Consider the following 21,365-nt stretch of genomic DNA (forward strand, 5'->3'; position numbering starts at 1 on the left):
GGCTCAATGCATTAAAATAGTTGCTCACGCTCACTTCATTTGGAACCAGTTTACGAGTCGAGAGCATTACAGATAAGTCGAGTAGATTATGGAAGTCACTAGACCTGCAGGTCTAGTAACATTTTAATGACTTTCAGGCCTGCTACACTCCTCTATCCCTTTCACAGCAAAACAGAATAAATTAGCCCAGTTACATTGAGGGTCTCACTTCATTGAAGCGTTGTATGGTTAACCTACATGGACAATTAAACCTATATCAGCTTTACCCAATAATTCCTAGGTTTCCCATCTCCACCCACCATATCTCCCCATCTTCAATACCGATCAGGAATAAAAGTGCATATTTTTACTATAAGCTATTTCTATTTAGTCACTTGTTATATAGGAGGTGTATATTATCTTCCAACAATAACTTTCATAAGACTAACATCAACAACCTATTGGTAAATCATAAAAGCCTTCTTGAAAAAAACATAAAAGCCTTTTCTCTTTTTTTCTGGGCACCCAATACAATTATGAATGGGCCTCACCATGGTATAGTAAAAAAGCCCAGACATTTATTTAGTGATTTCAGGTCTTTGAATAAAAGGGTAATCTGGTCGATGACTGAAGATTTTATCCTAAACAATGGTAGGTTCTGGCAGGCTCCTTCTTATGCACATTCAACTGAGAGACACTGTCTTAAAGGCAGACGCAGAGTTTAAATTAGGCATCTAACTGAAGAAATCTCTTGGGGTGAAGTAAATATAAACCATTTAAAAATGAAATAAAGGTAATGAGTAAAAAACACAGTTAATATGAGCACTCACAGTAAACACTGCCCAGGAAAGTGCGGAATGGCCACCACCGTGCAATAAGAGTAAGACGGGTCCCTCCGAGCCACTTCTGTAAACTCGAAAGGTGTGTGGATGGTTAAGGATTTCAAAGTAACAGTATTTCTCTTCCATTCTACCATCTCCGGTAAGCACTGCATTAAGGAGATGAGAATGGTGGAAACATTTAGGACACAGACAAGTTACTGTCATCTGAAAAGATGTAGTAAGGGGCTCACAGCAAGCATTCTCCCGTCAATCTACTACTGAATTAGAAGGCATCTCCATAAGCAGCTGGGCTTTCTGAATAATGTCCAAAAAGCATAGCGATGAGGATAATTGGATTTAGAAGGTTTCCGTCAGCCAAAAGAGAAGAGGATCCAAACAAAGACCGCACACAAACTCATTAATGGGCAAATGAGAAAAGGCATAATGAGCAGCTTAGGATTGTTAGTGCAATCCCAGAGATGCGCGCAAGGAGTAGAGGGGCAGAGAAGGAAGACAAGTAAAGAGGACGTAAGGATAAGTGAGAGGGAGGTGAAGTGATAGAGGTTGTAACAGATAGGTTTTAGGTGGAAGAAAATGCATTAGATGTTTATGATGCAAAACCATTTTGACTGCTTTTAAAATATTTGCTGTGCTTAGTACATTGATTTAGTAACAGTTTGTATACCGCAAACTTGGATCACATAGGAAACTTTAAATTTCGTGGTCACCATTTTCCACACACAACCCTTTGAATGCCTTCTTTAAAGATATATAAAAAGTGAGCAACCCAATATACCCTTGAGGGCTCTTTAAAGATGGCTCTTAAATTGCCATAAACAAGGAAACACAAGTTAACAGGCCCACCAGAAATATGAGATCGTTATTTACAAGGAGACTTCAGCTGACGAAAGAAGCCAAAATCTCCATGTAAAGTTTGAAAGCATAGATTCCAAAAAAAAATAATAAAAAGGTTCTTTTAGTAGTAATTCCCATTATTGCCCCCAAACGTGGTTCTTGGGCAAGGAAATTTAAGGATTTTGTTGGGCATCTTCTGAAGAAGGGCTTAGTCATGCAGCTGTCAAAAAGAACACAAAAAATTACAACAAATGTCAGTCTCCCTAATGGTGGGAGACATTTGCTGGGCCTCATTTTGCTGAAGTTGTTTGCTTCTCTATTCCTTTGTGTGGCCAATAGGAGCTCCTTGTAATAAGTGTCATTTTAGGTGGATGTTTTTTGCCGCAACATCAAAGACCTTGGACTGGTCAATGATGAATGATTGACAAATGGCTTTTGCAATACTGTCCGTCTTAAAGGTGACTGATCACCGCCAGACCAGTTCCAATGTCACAAAGGTACTTGAATCAGGATTCCTCCTTTTCTTTCCAAAATACTTCTATAGAACAACTGTTTTCTTTTGGGTTTTTTCCAAACAAAAAGAAACAACCATGGAAGACAGCTTTCTGCAGGATTACCCTCCAGAAGGCAAATGCGATGTGTTACCAACTTTGCTGAACAAATCAAGCCCAAAGGTAATCGGCTTGCTTCTAAATAGCAGTATGGTTACACAAGAAAGAAGACCTGACGAGAAAAAGGTAACAGATCTAGAGAAAAAAAACTGAGGGTAAGCACACAAATACTCCGATGCACCAAAAATGTTTTCCAAATAGAAAACAAGACATTCAATAAGAACAGAGTAAAAACACTTACTTGTTCCCCTCCGTGGTGCATGGATAGAAGATCTGAAGTGCCCTGTTGCTCAGTAGCGCATCTGCTGTCATAAAACAGTTTTATTTTCCAGGTAAGAGAGTTGCCTGTTTCTTTGCTCTTTTCGTTTTTATTTCAAAGCAGGGGGTTTGCAATTTAAACTGTAATGTGTGCTTACAAATTCTTAGGAAACATTTTTTTAATCCAGAGAAACATTATTTTGAAAAACTCACTAGATTCAAAATTATATCTGTCAAATTGATGGACAAAATGTAGGGGGTTGTAACATTTGGTGGAGACGGTCGTTTGCCACATAGTGGAGCTTTTTGATTGGATAACCGAGTCAGTCAGTCAGTCAAAAAATTACTTTATTTGGTATTTCACAACCATAAAGTATACATATCCAAAAAACAATTTAAAAGTAACACACACTTAAAAGTTCCTTTAGTTAAAAAAATGTCTTTTCTCGTTTTTACATTTTCAAACTAATCCAGTCATTATCGAGGGTCTGATTCTGCTTTTTGAAGCTTTGTCTCTACAGAATTCATGAACTTTACCCCGCGGCATATCAAAATGTTTGAACCTGCTCCCATCCAGCTGGTCACAGCTTGCCTGCAGGTACGGATCTGTAGCATATTAAAAATTGGTTTCAGTAAAATGTTCCTTTCTTCTTTAGAAGACTCGCACGTGCACAGGAGGTGACTCAAGGTCTCACTGTGATAATCACATAATCTACATCTTCGTTCCTGGTGAGTGACCTTCCATGACGGAATCAAGTCTTTCGAGATATGGTTGCCCATTCTGAAGGCCATGAATTTTGTTTTCAATGATAGCCGGAAGTGCGCAGTGAGATAAGGTTGAGGTTTTAGTCGTTTATACGAATTTAGAATGGTCCATGCGTGTCGACGTTTGGCCAAAGTCTTTTTATCCTCTACAAGAGATAAGGCTTTTGCGTTTAGATTGCAATTTTTTTTAAAGGACGTTGGTTCCGGTGGGTTATTCCAGATCTCCACTATTTTTAGGGTGTCTAGTGAGGCTCTCAGGTCATAGCCCCATGAGTCAGGTTCCTGTTGGTCATATTGTTTTTTAATTTCTTGCCAACATAAGTTGTTTAAAGATCCAGTTTCCGATAATCTCAATTTCCAGCACCATTTCACTAGAGCTGCTTTCCTCTGGTAGATTTGATTTTGTAGACCAAATTCTAGCCTTATTTGGGCAGGGGCTGCTCCTTTGTATATGTGAAAGACAGTTTTATATATTCTTGTCTGGAATGCGTTTAGGATAGCTGCTTCTTTCCCATGCCATATTTCCAGTCCATATGAGAGGGATGGTAAGACTTGGGCTGTCATTACTTTTAACAGGTGGTCATATGATGGACATTGCAATTTCTTTTGCAAAACCTTGAAAGCAAAGCTCAGTGCTTGGGCCTTTGCGGTAATTGTTCTTTTATGATCTGTGAGGGACATGTTTTTACTTATTGTGACCCCCAGATATTTATAAGCAGTTGTTTCCTCAATGGGTTTTCCTTTTGTTTGCCAAGTGAAGGATTTTCCACCGGTGCCCGTCAATCTCACCACCTTTGTTTTTTTGGTGTTTATTTCCAAACCTTCTCTCTCGAAATAGTCAGTTAGTTCCGATATTACTCTTTGTAGGCCTATTGGGGTTTGGCTTAAAACTACAATGTCATCCGCATATTGGAGGCACTGGATGCTTTCATTGGCCAGTTTGGGCGGGTGTCCATTAACATTCTTGAGATGGTCTTTCAAATCGGCCAGATATATATTAAAAAGGCTTGGAGAGAGCACACAGCCTTGTTTAAGGCCATTAAATATTTTTTGTTCAGCAGATATTCTTCTTCCATCACCCAATTTTACCTTGGCCCATGTTCTGCTATATAAAACCATTAATGTTTCCATTAGTGCCGGTGGGAGACCCATGAGATCCAGTTTTTCCCATAGTCTTTTTCTGGGGACTCGGTCGAAGGCGGATTTCAGGTCTATATAACAGGCTATTAAACCGATCTTCTTTTTCCTTGCTCCTTCGATTAATAAGGACAGGGCTGACAGATTGGTTAAGCAGCCCATGCCTTCCCTAAAACCGGTTTGAAAGTTGGGTATTATATTGTGTTCTTTTATCCATTGTCTTAGTAGAGACAATATGCAAGAAGAAAACAGCTTTGCCTCCACATCGATTAGGGCTATTAGTCTGTAGTTACCAGGGTCCATTCTGCATCCACTTTTGAGGAGAGGGTGGAAGATGTTTCCTTGCCAAGACTCAGGAATCTTTTTTTCCTTATAAATGTGGTTAAATAATGGAGTCAGGTAAGTTGCCCAGAAGTCGATGTCATATCTGAATAAGGCATTAGTCATATTAGATAACCGAGTCATTCCATTTGATATCCTGAACTTTTTCACATGTTGAAATCAAGCAGTTCAAAACGAATACCAAGAGTTAGAAAGTGAGATCTAGCATGCTACATCAAATGACACACAATAAATCAAAGTCCAGCCAGGGAGATCAACTTCAATAAATGTGTGTTTATTTAAATCAGCTTAAACAGGGCAGCTCAAACCCAGATGCACACAAAAAACTGAAGGTGCGTGCACCTTCTGGGTGCGAGGTAAAACAGAATTTTAATGCTTCCAATGTTTATAACATGGGGCCCAGGTTATCCAGGGCGCAAACTTGCCAAGTGTCATCAGGTTTACTATTATTTTTTCCTAGTCAGTCAATGGTGTGGATATGTTAGAAAAAAAGAAACTAAGTATCAAGTCAGATACAATATGTATGCACACAGTCCTCGATGTTTTGGTAGCCTTGGGTGCTGGAAGCGCAACTCAACAATGTGAGCTACTTTTACCAAGTTTTCTTTCCAACAAATCCACAAAACGACTACCAAAGTACTCCCCTCCTCCACAAATGGAACAGGGTTTCAAAATAGTCAGTGTGTTAAAGGCAAATGTCCACGTTTCTTTAAAGGGGGTTTATCAGGGTCCAATATATTGGAAACATCCCTGAAGCCCGAAACTTCAGAGGCCCATACTTCAAAAGTGGCAAATCAAGAATTGGGTGACAAGTGAACTCTGAGGATGAACGGCATCCACTAACTTAAAGGGTCAACCAATCCCAACTGGAGTGTGGATTTAGGGTCAGTGCCCAATGGTAACTAGGTCTTATTTGAAAAAAATCCGATATCTGAATGGCATCATGAGAGTTTCAAAAACAGTTAGTGCACAAAATAACATTGTTCGGGTTAGCACTCAAAAAGTCCCACACAATATTTATTGCGTGCTAGTTGTAACTCTCAGAGCAACAAGACTGTTGTTTGGCAAATCTGCCAGAGTGGATGAACGTCCGTCGGCTGCACATAATTTGCATCACAAATAAAAGAGCAACTACCAGATCTATTTGGATTGGGATTTTGAGGCTTTAGGGTTATCTAAGATTTCAGATGGCGTGCTAGGATTCCTAAAATTACTGATATTTTTCAGTTTGTTTTTTATTGACTTTTCTTTTACTCAAACAAATTAAACTGGATTGCTATAAGATTTTGCAGTGGCTCTTTGACACAGAGGAAATAGTTTTAAAAGCATAGAAATATATGAAGCTGTGTCAAAGAAAAGAAAGAACGCGAAACAGCACAAGGGAAAGGAGGGAAAGGAGAGAAAGAGTACTTATTATTTCTCTATTCTCAACAGCAGGCACCAGTCACACATTTTAAGATTGCTATTAAAATCGTTTCTAGAACATCCTCCTCTTGCTAGGAGACAAACTTCTGGCAGAAAGCAACCTGTAAACAGGTCTTTGATTGCGGCTAGGAACGACACAACAAATACATAGAAACAAGGTACAAACCACCATGCACATCATTTTGGATAAACTTCCAATAATCAAATCTTACAATTGTCTGCACATAAAAGCACTAAAAGGCAAAAAGAAAAATACATACTCAAGTATATGTTTACAAAATAATATTTTGGTCGCTGTCTTTGTACAGTTGGCCATGGGTTTGTTTTTAAGTCTGGCTAGAGAGGGCTTCAGCTGTCCATGAAAGCTCATGTGATTGCAAACGAAAGAAGACACAGAGGTGCTTTCAGTGTTGAGTTGCGCAATTATACATTTTGCACAGATGTTTTTACATGGCGATTGTATCAAAAAGTCCAGTTCTTCCATCTTGTTTCCACACCAGTTGGTGTCTCATTCTCTCAAAGCATCAAAGGGCTCTGACCTCCTAAACCAGAGTCCTGCAGCTCCACACCATAGATCATTCTGGCCTGCTAATGACAGTGCTGTGAAGACACTGTCTCATTTTCCATGATTTAGAGGAGAACCAGTGCAGAGATCGCTGCTGCGTTGCAGTCAGCCCTCCAGCTTCCACTTCGGGAGCGTAGCATGAGGAGCAGCTCAATGCATCTCATGAGACACTTTCCGGAAACACCCACCCATTAGAAGAGTTTGGCGGAAGAGGCACAGCAAATTGTGGATTTAGGATACAGCAATACTGCACTGCTGATGCAGTACTCGAAATAATGTTGGTGCTTGCAGTGTACTCTGTTGTCCCCTTTTCTGAGTAGCCTGGGGTGAGCAAGACTTGCTAAGCAGGCTGAGTGGAGAATTATAGGTTCAACACGCAGGGAATCTTCACACTCTGCTTTCCTGCTCTTAGGTTTTACTCACTCATAGGACAGAGGCCCACTGCTAGCCCAGCAATGTCTAGGTTTACTTAGTAAGGCAGTTTAGGAGTCTGCGAGAGTGGAAAATATAGGTTAAGGCCGATTAACCCTTTCGATGCTCATGACGGAACGGTTCCATCATGAGCATCGGTCACGCTGTGCTCATGACGGAACCGTTCTGTCATGACCACACCCATTTACATTAGGGCCCAGCACCGGGGGTAAATCTGCACCGCACGGATGAGGTTAAGAAAAGTTGCAGCTTATCTGTGCAAGGAGGCAGCCGACTCTGATCTGTGCTGTTCCTTGAGACCATTGGAACAGTAAATGCAGAAGTTGGTGTCTCTCCTATTATATATGTAAATCTGTATTTGTAAAGCGCAAACTACTCACCCATACGGGTCTCAAGGCGCTGGGGGCCCCCGTGGAAATTAAGTGATCTATTGCCCAGAGTCACATGGTGTGGAGCCGGTGATTGAACTGAGAACCCTGTGCTTCGAAGTCAGCTGCCCTGGCCGCTGCACCACACCTCTCCACTATTATGTTCAACGGCCCAGGCAACTGATGTGAGCTAGCGGCACTCTGTTTATGCTTCTGTTACTCTCTGGTAATGGTGGCATAATCTTGCCTTCTTGACACTTTCCTACTTTGAATCTCTGTAGAGGGCTAGAGAATTGGACATCTCCGCTCGTGTACAGGGATTGAAGTGCACCCTGCACTGCTTGGGCATCACATCTCTTTGAACTGGTAGCAACAGTTCAAAAATGCTATCTAGTTGCTGAGGCCTCATAGATACATTGATGCATCAGTCTTATTTGCCCTGTGCAGACAAGAAACTTTTTCACTCAATGATTTATTTAAAGTTGTGTGCCTTTTTCTTTAATGTCTTTCTGACAATACAATGTAAGAAGGTCAGACACTGTTTTGGGGATATTTAGGCAACATCCATGAGTTATTATACGAACGCCCTGTTAGCCTGCCGTACTCTCATGCATGTAAAAGCTGTTTTTTTTGTACAAGCTCTTGACTAAAGGCGGTTTGCCCTCCACCGTAGGGCTTATGGGGAAGACTGCCTATGGATCATGCTGGGTAGGTGTGCATTCTCCAGAAGGTTGATGTAATACTCTGGCATTGACCGCCTAGCCTCTTGCCCCTGTTGCTGTGGGGCCTTCTGCTAGCAGTTGAAAGGTTCAGCCCTTCTATGTACTTGTGGCATGCTCAACAGCTTTTAGGTGCCTCTAGTTGGTATTAGGGAATGGGAAAACAGTGACTAGGTCTAGCACCCTGTTCCTTTCTGCAAGGATAGGATTGATTTTAAGCTTTGTTCCTTCCAGCATGTACTTCAAGTATTTCTTGAATGCTAGTAGTTACAGCAGACCAGTGCAATTCTAGTTCCTTTCCCTGTACCACTGTAGTATCTCTCAGTCTCCCGTCAGCGAAAGAATTAACACATGGAAATCACCAACATTAAAATGACACACATTCAGCTCTGTGCTAAAAGGTCTCGGACCACAGGGCAGGGCTGTTCAAGCGGATGTTCATTCCTTCTGATTTGAGAGGTCCTCTGGACGTAATTTCATTTTCATTTAAAGGGGTGCTTCTACCACATGACTCTAGCCTTGTGCTAAGCAAATTATCCCTTTACAACCTTGATCATTACACACAAGAGAGAATAATGGTGGCCGTCTCAATATTTTTTCATTTTAAATCTTTTTACTAAACAAACACTAATGAGAAATATTTTATGTACCAACAACATTGCTCTTTTGTCTCGCAATTATTCTAAAATTTGCACTCATCTTTTTCCCATTGAAGAAAAAAAAAAGAAAATAAACAACAAAAAAATATTTCAAACATCTTTACATATTGCCTACAGCTCCCAGACAGATGATACAGACTGGGTGGTACGAAGAAGGATGTAATGCTAGAATACCAGTGCCAGCAGGGAGCAGCATCTCATCAAACATTGTGGCCTAGGAAGAATTGTTCAAATTAGGCAAACGCCTACCCCTCCGATTCATTCATCTTATGTATCTTCATCCCGTATACAAACCATTAGCAACATAATCCGGGTGAAAATGTATGTTTGCTCTCACAAGAAACTCTCAATCTTTCAACTAATATTGCTGATGTTTGTACTCTCCATTCCAGCAGCCCATTCCACAAGTCCATTAGTTCCCCCATCTTGTAATGGTGCAACCAGCTGCACTTGCAAATTGGCGAAACATAAATAAGAAAAGACAAAGTCAAAAAGACCCGTCTTTAATGAGCTAACACATGCAAAAACAGGCACATATGAATGAATGATCATTGCATGCATTGGCACATTAAAGCCATCCTTATTGGCTTCTCCAGTAATTTTTATCATGGTTGCTCCATTTTCAGTGCCCACCTGAGTGAGCTAGAGGCATGGCCATAGATATTTCCTAACAAATGAAAGACAGGCACAGATATCTTGCAGTATGTATCTTGTACACACACACACACACACACACACACACACACACACAGACATGCTTCTTTACATTTATAGAACGTGCAGGCATAATGCCAGTCATCACAGCGCCAGGGCGAAGCAGTTTTCAAAGGATATATCTTTGCCAGTTTCGTTTTCTACAACAATATCATCCATTGTTTCAAAGTACTGGCTCCAGGGCACAGGGGAAAAGTCGCGCTTTCTTCCAGGGCTGCAGAAAGAAAAAATATGTATATAAATAAAAAAAAAGTAAGCATATTAAGCAAGCAATCATGACGAAAGGAATGTTCTGGCGTTCTGAGGAGCAAACAGGTGCTTGAAATTAAACATACAAACTAAAAGCGAATAATCAGTGGTATTTCTAGCCGAACGTCAACAATGAAATCAGAGAAACTCATCTGCACTGTCGGGTGATCTTGTGCACAAAGCAACACACAAATCAGCCAACATAATCTAGCGGTGCACCTCGACATTCTAAACGGGTCAATGCACAGTGTTACCCAAACTGTAGGCCGCAAGACAATTTTTGGCGGATGGCAAAAGTTCAAGAAATTAAGACACTCAAATTCTGTGTTTATCTTGTCGCAATTGCCTCGCTTCAAAGACAGAGGTCAAATGTCAGGCTATGTCTACTGACATACTGCTATTTATGTATTTAACATGGACATTGGTGTTCACAAACTCCTCTCACTTTTCAGTCACAGAAATAAAAGTGAAGTGAATTGTGACAATGTTGTTGGGGTACTGGAAGTGTGAATGGAAATGCTGTTTGATGGATGTCATTTTGTGTAACAACAAAATGTAAATATTTGTTAATGAACTGTAAACATTCAGCAGTTAGGAAAACAAAAATTAAGCATCTTTTTGTAATTCTATAGTGTGATGGAAACAAAGTTTAATAGGATCAAATCAAGTCACTGGACTTTCACTGAAACCCGATTTCCACATCGTTTGTGTGCAATACAGTTTTACCAGTAAAACTGTATGTCTGTGCAAATTTAGTGGCCAAAGGAACATGTGCTTTCTGTAAATGACAGTGTGCTACCACGTGATACTTTAGTTACATAAAAATATAAATCGCCCGCCTCATGTCCATTAATATGTTAGCTGGGTCCCATACGCCTGTCGTTCTGAAAATTGGGTCTTGGTTCTAAAATGTTTGGAAAGCACTACTCTAACAGTGCAAAGAGAGCATTTCCTCTCTTATTTCAAAACCATCAATCTACTTTGCACCAAAATAGGCATATGCGCTTAAAAAGCACATATGTACACAGCTTTTAAAAACTGCACATGCATTAGAAAGGGGGCAGTGAGAGAGAAACCCTGGAACTCCTGCATCTCAAATTCGTGCTTGCTCAACTTATATGAGCTAAATTTATTTTAACAAGCGTAATGTATTCCTCACAGACAACCAGGGCCGGTCCTCGGTTTAGGACTTCTGTAAAACAGAAGCAAAGTGAGGAATTAATAGTAGCAGAGAGCGGGCAGGGACTCGTAACCTGGAGCATAAGCATTGTTGAACCCTGTGAGGCCACTACATTCTCTGAAAAAACAATAAAAGGTAAATGGAGGGGGGTTAATGTTGTAAATGGAGGGGGGTTAATGTTGTTGTGGCTAAGTGTTTGGGGTGGTGGGGGGTAGAAGGGAGCGAAGGATAACGAGCGGCCTAAGTATCCAATAAAATATATATCTCGGACCACAGCAGCATCCGGAGGCATCTGGGGTTACCGTGAAAATTCTCACCGAAAGAACCCCCAAATCCCTGAAAACTTTAGCATTTGCGAACATTTAAGATTCTACCCCCAAGGGACAGCGGTTCTGGCCTTCAGCGAGGGACGGGCCATTCAGTTTTCTTTACATTACAGGAGTATGGCTGTTTTCTGCATACCTGCCGGAGTATTGGGTCACTTAGTTGGCTTGTTACTGAAGTTTTCAAAAATGTTATTTTCATGTTCGTGGGAAGTCTTATTCTGAACCACGTGCGCCTGGTTCAAATAAGTAGAAGTGTAGAAACTCCAGATGAGCCTGGGAAAGGACTTGCCAATGTTTAAGAATACTGAGTGGGTGTTTGCTTAATTTGCATAGACAACTCATCGTCTCCTGATTACACCCACTTATATTCCCAGCGTTAACAAGTGTAATCAAGAATTTAACAGATTGAAGGCCACAACAGCGAAGCGTCCCCGTCTCTTCGAATCCCACGACTGAGGCAGGGCCGACACAAAGTGTAGGGGGTCTAGAGGAGGCTAGCTCGGACCAATTTACAAAGGCACTGTGCAAGAGGGTGGGGGGTTGCAGCCCCCTGTCGGATCCTTGTAGGGGTGCCTTACATTCGGATATTTCAACGCGTCAATTCCACTATTACTTGAACACCTGACTGTATGCTAGGGCAGCCGTTTTATGAACTGGTCGCAAAAATAAAAAATGGAGTAAGAACAGAAAACTATAAGCCAAACTGATAATTATCAAGGATCAACTGCTTTCACCGAATAAGGGGTTTACGCCAAGATTAATAAATCTGAGCTAGGTTTAGTTGCACAGGCAAAAGAACTATAGGGTGATCACAGTTCGGGGAAATCGGGGAATGCCTCGGTCACAAGTGCTCCAAGAAAACTCTGCCCGGTATCAGTAACGGCATAGCAGAAGGGCTGCTGATCAGAAATGAGATGCATGGAGTTACATTCTGACTCAAAGGCATAAACAGTCAAATATTAGTGTCTAGTCCTTGCTTAATTCTTACAACCATCTCTACCAGGAGTGATAGATGAAGGGATCGACTGTATTAAACCAATACTTCAGATTCCAGAATGCATTGCTGGGATACTAAAAGCCTAGGACTGGAAACAAGTAGTCCGTGTGACATGGAGGTGTAATAAGGTACATGTTTAGAGCTGCATGCACCCAGCGCTTAAACAGCAATGGTATTGCCTGTGAGGACCGAAGTGCACAGTCAGAGCTGGGACAGTCTCATTGTGAAGTTACAGGAGGATCAGCATGCAGAGCGCTCAAGTTTCTCAATCCTTGAGTAGTTTGCCCAGTCCAGTTTTTTCCTGGCGTTCTGAAATTTATAGCTCTGTTTATCGTGTCATAGAATTAGGATTGGGAGTCCATGGACATCAATTGGGTGTGAGCTGGGGTAGCAGCTGCTAGCTCCCAACTTGCTCCGACATGCTCTCCCAGTGATCAGGAAGGAAGCAGCAGGCCAAAAAGAACCCCGTTAACTTTTCTATATTTCCACTACTTGCCCATAATTAGCACCATAACAGCAAGTAATAGGCTTCAGGGGGAGAAGGGCCGAGACAACCCTGTGATGTCAGTGGTGTTCAAAGAAAGCCTTCTGCTAGCCCAGGAACCTTGATATATCAACATCCTCTAGAACTCAAAACACAAAGAAATAACCTTTACTTGAGGAGCTACACTCACGTGACCCGGGAAACCTGAGAGTTCTTTGTAAATATGTACTTTGGTGCAATGTCAAAGCTCTATATGGGCCTACATGAAACTATTACCAATCGCTCAGGATAGTCAGTTGTTGTTGGGCAGTTCTGCAGTGCGCGAAATATATAAGAGGAAGAATGGTGCAATCAAAAAGGAATATGAAGCCATGTGAAACTGCATTCTCAGAACTGACATCACCTATGGCATTTAGACTTTAATGGATTATACACTTCTTTTTTACACCATTCTGACTAACTTTTCCGTGGACGGGTAAAACCCAGTCACTGCTAGAGTGAGTCAGGCATGTTTTTAGCAAATGTATGTGGACATTTTGATGTAAAATATGCCATTTCGCCACAGTTTTTTAAATAAAATTTGGAAGAAGAACCATCCCTTTAAGAAGGCAGACTCACTCGCCAAACACAATCTGAGGCAGGTATTTACATCACATCACTTTCAAAGACAGCCCGTGCAAGAATCCTGTGCCATGTCTGCCCTTTGCCCTACTTTCTTAGAGAGTAAGAAGAGACAAATAACACACAAATATTTTAAACATGCTGACGCACACCACAGAAAACTGAACCAGAACAATTTCACTGACAAATAGTGATTTTAGGGTCTCAAAAAGAAATAATGCAAAATCACACTTCTTTGTCAGGATAAAGTGGCTGTCACGGTGCCAGTATTCTTTGACAAAAGAACCATGGTCACAGGTCTATGGCAGGCCACTTAATGCTGTTGCTTGATTCCAAGGTGTCAGCTCAATCAGCGGATTACTGGAGCTCGAAATAGGATGACATGCACAACGGTCCTGCTGGCATTACCTAATTTTAGAAGACTGGCTCTCTTAAACGATTGATCAAAGTCAATGGTTTCAGTTGAAGTGTGTACCCACAGGCCCAGGTACCCACTGCATACACTGGTTTCCATTTGCAAAATGGGAGTCATAATTTAGAGATAGTTTCCAATCGGGGCTTTAAAATCATGTTTGAGAAACCATAGGAGGCACAATGATGGTTTAAACCAACAGAATCGGGGCAGACACCATCAGTTAACAGAACACTATCCCAAGGTCTAAGAGGGAGAGGAAAATCACTGATCCTCTCAATCTGGAATGACAGGATATTAATGCCCAGTTGGCTGAAGATTACCATTTTTTTTTTGTAACATCGTTTTTATTGCATCACCAAAATAAATGTACAGACAGTAACTTCACAGTACGATCAGAAAGCATAGCAAGAAGATACAGTGGTGATTGTCATCCCCCATCCTGAGTGGCACGTCCCCAAAAGAAGACAGTTCTGCCTTTACCCTTAGGTCATTCCCTGCTGCATACTTCATTGTCCGACATCATTGTTGCAAGAAAAAGTGGGTTGCTTTTGTGATTTTGGCCCCTCCCCCACCCCTAACAAACACCCTCCCCCCATCACCCCAACAGTTCCGAACTCCCCCCACCCCCCCCGTGGCCGTGCTGTGCAAAATACTAGTCAGAGTAAAGTCTGGTGTGTTGAAGGAAGGTCTTATACATTCGCTAAGGTGTGTCCCCGGGTAAGTCAGCGGGGTTAGCTGCGCCTAATTCTTCCATCTCCTCATTCCCCTCTTCAGCATCATCTCGGAGCGCCTGTACCATCATTTCCCATGCAGTCGCCCCCTCCATAGCCTTCTCATCATCCGTTCTCCAAGCCACCTGGTACCTCAAGGTGCTTTCACATGCCGCCCACCGCAAACATTCACCATACCATCGCTTATATGTGGGTCCCACTTTCGACTTCCAATTTCTCGTGATCTCCCGCTTTGCAAGGATCAGCCCCAAATTTATAAATTTACTGGTATTTTTATTCTTAGACGTGTGCGGAAACCAATGTAGGACCCCCACTGCCTTGGTGTACTGTATGTCCCTATCCGTTGCATTGTTCAGAGCCCTCCCAATCTCCTGCCAGTAATCCCGGCCGGGCAGTCCCACAGCATGTGACCCAAGTCCGCTCCAGCTGTATTGCATCTGGGACAGGCTGCTTGTTCCACCCCAAAGTACTGCCGTATTTTCCCCGGTGTGAGGTATGCCCGATGGATAATGTAGAAATGGATTATCTGAAACCTGGCGTTTCTCGAACTTTTCCGTGCCCGTCGCAGCAGCTGACCCCAGGTCGCATCAGGGATCTCCATTTGGAGGTCCAACTCCCACTTGGCCTTCAAAGCTGCGAGCGGCTGCAAAGCCTCCCGCAACATTCTGGAGTATAGACAGGTGACAGCCTTAAAGGTCCCGGCTGCCATCATCGTATACTGGCACGCCAGGGAGGTCCCCGGTTCCTGCAACCCTTCTCCCCAGTGGTCCTGCATAGCGCCCGTTACCGCCGCATGCAACAAGTAGTCGCCTCGTGGGAGGTCGAACCGCTCCTGCAGTTCCTGAAACGGGAGCAGCACCCCATCCTCGTACAAGTCGCCCAGCATATGGACCCCAGCCTCTTCCCAGCCCAGTAACCGCGACCAGTCCCCTCCATGAGGGAGGGCCGTAACCATCCCCTACGGGATTTCAGGAGCATACATAAGGCGGACCCCCGCTCGTTTGCGCGCCCGATTCCAGCAGAGTCGAAATGTCTGTTCCTCCACTGTCAGGTCCCTAACCAAGAGCCTCTGATGCAGTGTGATGTACGCCAGCACATGCCGCGGGGTGCCCTCATCTCTAGCCTCTATATACCCTCGCGACCTCCTTAGTGAAAGCCTGCAACTGAGCTGCTAGATAGTAACCTTCAAAATCAGGCACCGCCATGCCTCCCTCATTCTTGGGCCGCAAAAGGGTATCCAGCGCGATGCGTCGCCTCCCTGTGCCCCAGAGAAAAGCTATGACCAGTGATCTCAGGCGCCGAAAAACAGAGCCTGGGATCCACACCGGAAGCGTCCTAAAGTAATACAACAGCCTGGGCAGAGCCACCATCTTAAGTAGGGAGATCCGACCAGCCAGTGACAGTGGAAGAGTGGACCAAAAATCCATACTCCCTCTCAGGGCGGTAATGCAACGGTTGATATTACCATCCAGCATATCCGTTGGGGTATGGTAGACGTAAACTCCTAGATAATGCAGACAATGCGGTTCCCACCGGAGTTCCTGCGCCGTGAGAGGGCACGGTTCTCCTGGTCTCAGGGGGAATAAACAGGATTTGGGCCAATTGACCTTCAGGCCCGACAGTCGCCCAAACCGCTCCAACAGCCGTCTCGCCCCTAGTAGCTCTGCGTCCGCATCGGCCAAGAACATCAGTGGGTCATCTGCATACAACGAAATAAGATGCGGCCTGTCCCTATACATCAGTCCTTCATAGTGGCGGCCCGATCTGGCCTCCACAGCAAAGGGTTCCATTGCCAAAGCAAACAGGAGGGGAGAGAGGGAGCACCCCTGCCTAGTGCCTCGTCGCACGGAGTACTGCTTCGAGATCAGTGAGCCAACCCTGACTCTAGCTACAGCTTCAGTATACAGGACTTTGGTCCAGTTGATGTATCCGTCCCCCAGCCCGAAACGCTGCATCACCTCGTACAGATAACCCCACTCAAGACTGTCAAAGGCCTTCTCGATATCTATAGAGAGTACAAACGGAGTAATGGTATCCGACCAGTGGGCCCCCATCAACCTTGTAAGCCTGCGGATATTGTGGGTGGTGTTACGTGTAGGGATAAAGCCGCACTGATCCTTGTGAACCAGACCGGTCATGTGGGCCAGTAGTCTATTCGCCAGGATTTTACTCAGGATCTTATAGTCCGTCGTAAGCATGGACAACGGACGATAGGAGGATAGAGCCGCGCCCTCCCTGCCCGGTTTTAATAACGGGATCATCAGGGCCTCACACATGGAGCCTGGGAGCCGACCACGCAATTGCGCTTCATTATAAACCAATTGCAGCTGCGGGGCTAGGTACTCCAAATATTTACTATAAAACTCAATCGGAAGACCGTCAAGACCCGGAGTCCTATTTCTGGCCATCTGCTTCACTGCACTCCCTATCTCCCTGATCGTGATGGGCCGACCCAACTCCTCTGCCTCCGATTCCTGCAATTGCGGTAGCTGTAACCCTTCTAGAAAGGCGCCCAGCTCATCCGCCCCGCCCGTCTCTCCACTCTCGTACAGACATTCGTAGTACGCCCAGAACCTATCCAGTATCCCGGCTTGGGTGTGGCAGGGCTCCTTCCCCACCGCCTGGATCATCATGATTGGCATGCCCCGCCTGACCGGGTTGGCAAGCCACGCCAGCATTGACCCCGCCTTATCACCTTCCGCATGCGCCTTTGTCATATACGTTTTATGGTCAAAGCTACGCAGCCGTTCCAACTCCACCGCTAGCGCTTCCCTGGCGCCACTAAGCCCCTCCTGGAGCTCGGGGTGATTCGGGCGTCCCCTCTCCTTCTCTCTCAACCGCTCTTCCGCCTTCTCAAGATCATCCATCAAAGTCCTGCGGGCCCCCGCAGCGCTCCCAATACAGTGCCCCCTGACCACCACCTTAAACGCGTCCCACTCCACCGCCCTAGTGGAGGCGGAGCCACTATTCTCCTCAAAGTAGCGCTCTATTCGCACCCCAAGGGCCTCCCTGAAAAGCAAGTCATCCAAGGTGTCAGGTTGCAGTCGCCATGTTGGCACACAGTTAACTTCCACCATCCAGTTCAGGGACATCAACAAAGGATTGTGGTCCGACATCGTTCGAGCCAAATACTCCGCCCCACCCACCGTGGAGAGCATATGTGTTGAGCACAGAAAAGCATCCAACCTAACATGCAGATCATGCAAATGCGAGTGAAAGGAGTAGTCCCTAGTGGTGGGGTGCAGTGTCCTCCAGGCGTCTCTGAGGGCCCAACTCTCCTGCCACTCTAGCCTGCGCTTAGCCACCCTATGTGCTGGGGATGCGCGCAGCGGGGGATGGGACCTGTCCAAATCAACATCTACCACCGAGTTAAAATCCCCCCCCATGAGCATCGGCCCTGCTAGATAACTCGCCAGTTTGCCCGAGAGTGTGGATAAAAACGCGGACAAATCCACATTGGGGGCGTACACGCTGCAGAGGGATACCACCCTACCCCTCAGTCTCCCCTCCACCGCTACATACCTGCCCTCTGGGTCTACCAACGTTTTAGTGACTTGAAAAGGGACCCCCGCTCGTTTCCAAATCAGCGTCCCTCTTGCGAAAACTGAATACGTTGTGTTAAACAGTTGCCCCCTCCACCTCCTCTGTAGCGCAAATCCTTCCTGCTTGTTGAGATGTGTCTCTTGTAAGAACGCTATGTGCACACCCCTACGCTTGAGGTACGCCTGAACCTTGTGCCTTCGTGTCATAGTCTGCATACCCCGCACGTTCCAGGTCACACATTTCAGAGCCCCCGTACTAGCCATATCCTGTCGCACACACAGATAGAACAATAGAAGTCATCGACCATGCGCGTTTGCCAACCACGTACTGCCCATCCCTCCCACTCCAAACAGAAGAAACCCCCCCCCCCCTCCCCAAAACAACCGGAGCAACCCCAACTACTCTCGGTTCCCACCCCCCCAGGACAGGCCCCCCCACAAACGGAAGCAACGCCATCCAAACCGTCACACCCAACTACCCCTCAAGGAAAGGCTCTAGTGTTCGCAGTCTCCACTGCGATGACCGTAAGGGCCAGTAGGGCGCGGATCGATGTCGAAAGGTTAGTCAAAGCAAATCAATCCCGCACATTCCGCCCCACAATCCCCTCATTACAGAATCACGAAACCCCAAATAACAGTGTTCAGCGCTCACGGGCATAGCGCCCCAGTGTCTGACCAGTAGGCCGTTCCCTCCGTCCAGCGTGTCATGCCTCAAGAATCTCCCCAGAAGTTTGCGGTGTCACTACAGGGCCTTTGGCTCCACCAAATTCCGAAAGTCCCGTCTCCGACCCCGTGCCCGGCTCATCAGAGTCCGTGCCCTTCCCAGACTGGCTCCTGGTCGCGCTAGACAAGTCCACAACCGCCTGCAGAGCCGCCTTCCTCTCCGCCTCTGTTTGTGACACAGAGGGTTTGCCAGTTCTCCGACGATTTTTCCGAATCCGTTGGGATTTCCTGATCGGCTGCGCCACTCTAGCCTCCTCCGCCCTGGCTTTAGCTCCATCCGTTCCTGCTTTATAGGTGTCCCACCAGGCCCATGCATCCGCCGAGGTCGTAAAGAAAAGTGATTTTTCATCCACCACCACTCTCAACTTCGCCGGGAAGAGCAGGGAATATTTTATGCCCTCACCACGGAGCTCACGCTTGAGGGACAAGAAGTTGTCCCTGAGCCTCTGAGTCTCAAATGTGTAGTCCGGGAACATGGTGACCCTGTTATCCACTTGAAAAGGCCCCACTTCCCTTGCCCTCTGCAACAGCCAGTCTCGGTCTCTGTAGTGGAGCAACTTGAACACTACCGGGCGAGGTGGAAGGCCCGGGGCTGGCGGCCGAGCTGGCACCCTGTGAGCCCGCTCTAGGGAGAAGAAAGGAGACAATCCCTCCGGCGCCACCTCAGTGCGTAACCAGTTGTCGAGGTAGCCCACCAAATCGTCGCCCTCGATTTTTTCCGGCAGGCCCACGAGGCGAACGTTATTGCGCCTACTCCTGTTTTCTGCATCCTCGGCCCTCCTCTCCAGCACCTTCAGCCGGTTTAGCGCGTCTGCCATCTGCGCTTTCACCGCTGCGTGGTCCGGGGCCAATTCTTGAATAGTAATCTCCACAGATTTCACTCTGTCCTTAAGCTTGTCGTGATCCGCTTTCAGGAGGCCCAAGCCCGTCGCCACCTGGGCTATGTCCTGCTGCAGGGCGTCTTTTGTGGTGGAGATGGCCTCCAATATACGGTCCTGCATGCGTTGAAGAGCAGACTGATCACGATCCGCTCCTTCCGCAGCCTCAGTGTCGGTCGCTCCTTCCCCCTTCCCTTTCGTTTTCACCATCTCGGCTGCAAATAATAACGGCCTCTAGGGTCACCTCGTCACCCCCACTCCACTCTGCAGGGCTCCACCACTAGGAGATTCCCCGGACAATAGGAGCAGATAGTCCTGCTGTGCTTCGCACCTCGGGCTCCGCTCCAAGCACTCTGGATAAAGCCGCAGTCTAGGGTCCGGTGTCTCGGATGAGCCGTTGACGTCGTCTGATGCCAGTTTTTGCACAGAGAGCCGGGGCCATCGTCACAGGGCCGCCGCCATGTTGTCGCTTCTTCAGCGCACTCACTTGTGGTCCCGACGCCCAGCAGCTCACAGCAGCGCAAGGAAAGCTCGCCCGAGTCCACCGAATTAGTCAAGAGGGGCCTTTCACTCCATCCAACATCACCAGCAATAGGCCAGTAGAAGAGTCCGGCCTCGTGTTCCCGTCGTTTCTTTGTCTCAGGTTCAGGACGCCATCTTAGCTCGATGGATTCGCGCCCGAAGCCAACTTTCAGAGCCAAATTATTGGGTCGAGAACAGCTTTAGGTCGTCCGCTGTGAGCGCCGTACCCTCCGTGATGCCTTCAGATTCTGAATTTTCCCAGTTTCGCCGGGATCCGTTCAGATAATCAGGATGATATTCGGGATCGGGCGCGGAGCTCCGGGATCACGCTGCCTACCTCCTCGGCATCCAAGCCACGCCCCTCTTGGCTGAAGATTACCATTATGGAAGAGTCTCAATTAGCAGCTATATGGCACTAAAGTAGAGGAAGATCATGCTTTCAAATGTTTAACCTAGCGTTTTGTTGGGACTTAAATAGGGAAAAGTATCATGGGTGTACAGTCGGCCACGCACGTAGGCGAATGAAGAGTACAGGTGAAAGCTGCTAAACCTACAGGTACTAGGATTTATAGAAATCCTAGGTTTAAACACAAAGAACTTACTAGCCCTCGATCGGGCCACTTGTATGCTATGATAAACAATGTAGATGGGAGATGTGCAAGAGTTAGGGAGTTATAGGCTAGAGAAAGGGGCACAGAGGAAAGGTAAAGGTGCAAGGAGATAAGAGAGGTAATGAAAAGTGTTGCAAGTGGAGCAATACATTAATATCCAGTATAAAGAGCGACACAGAACAGATAATCCAAGGAAAGTTAAGTTCCAACTGTCCTTTCAGAATGAACATTAAACATTTTAGCATACTATCGCACCACACACACACATCATCCATACTCATATTCTATAAATTAGTTATACAGCTATACTCGAACAGGAACACCAAAAAATTGAAGTTGGGTGGATAAAAGATGAAGAAAGAAATATCTACGTACAACGATGTGGATGCCCTGTCAAGTTTGCTCTACCAAAAGTGTAGGAAAGAATCACACGTAT

General features: G+C 45.5%; 1 protein-coding gene across 1 annotated transcript in view; it reads right to left on the reverse strand.

Moving 5' to 3' along the window:
* The window catches only part of PPME1 (protein phosphatase methylesterase 1), a 171,423-nt gene that overhangs the window by 148,794 nt on the left and 1,264 nt on the right, over positions 1–21,365 (reverse strand). The window contains exons 2-3 of the mRNA XM_086933828.1: positions 9,771–9,864; positions 810–902 (exon numbers count right to left, since the gene is read on the reverse strand). Of these exons, the coding sequence (XP_086789954.1) occupies positions 810–902; positions 9,771–9,864 (187 nt within the window). The remainder of the gene's footprint in view (positions 1–809; positions 903–9,770; positions 9,865–21,365) is intronic.

Source organism: Lissotriton vulgaris, chromosome 8 (genome assembly GCF_964263255.1).
Source record: "Lissotriton vulgaris chromosome 8, aLisVul1.2, whole genome shotgun sequence".
In the NCBI taxonomy this organism is placed as follows: domain Eukaryota; kingdom Metazoa; phylum Chordata; class Amphibia; order Caudata; family Salamandridae; genus Lissotriton; species Lissotriton vulgaris.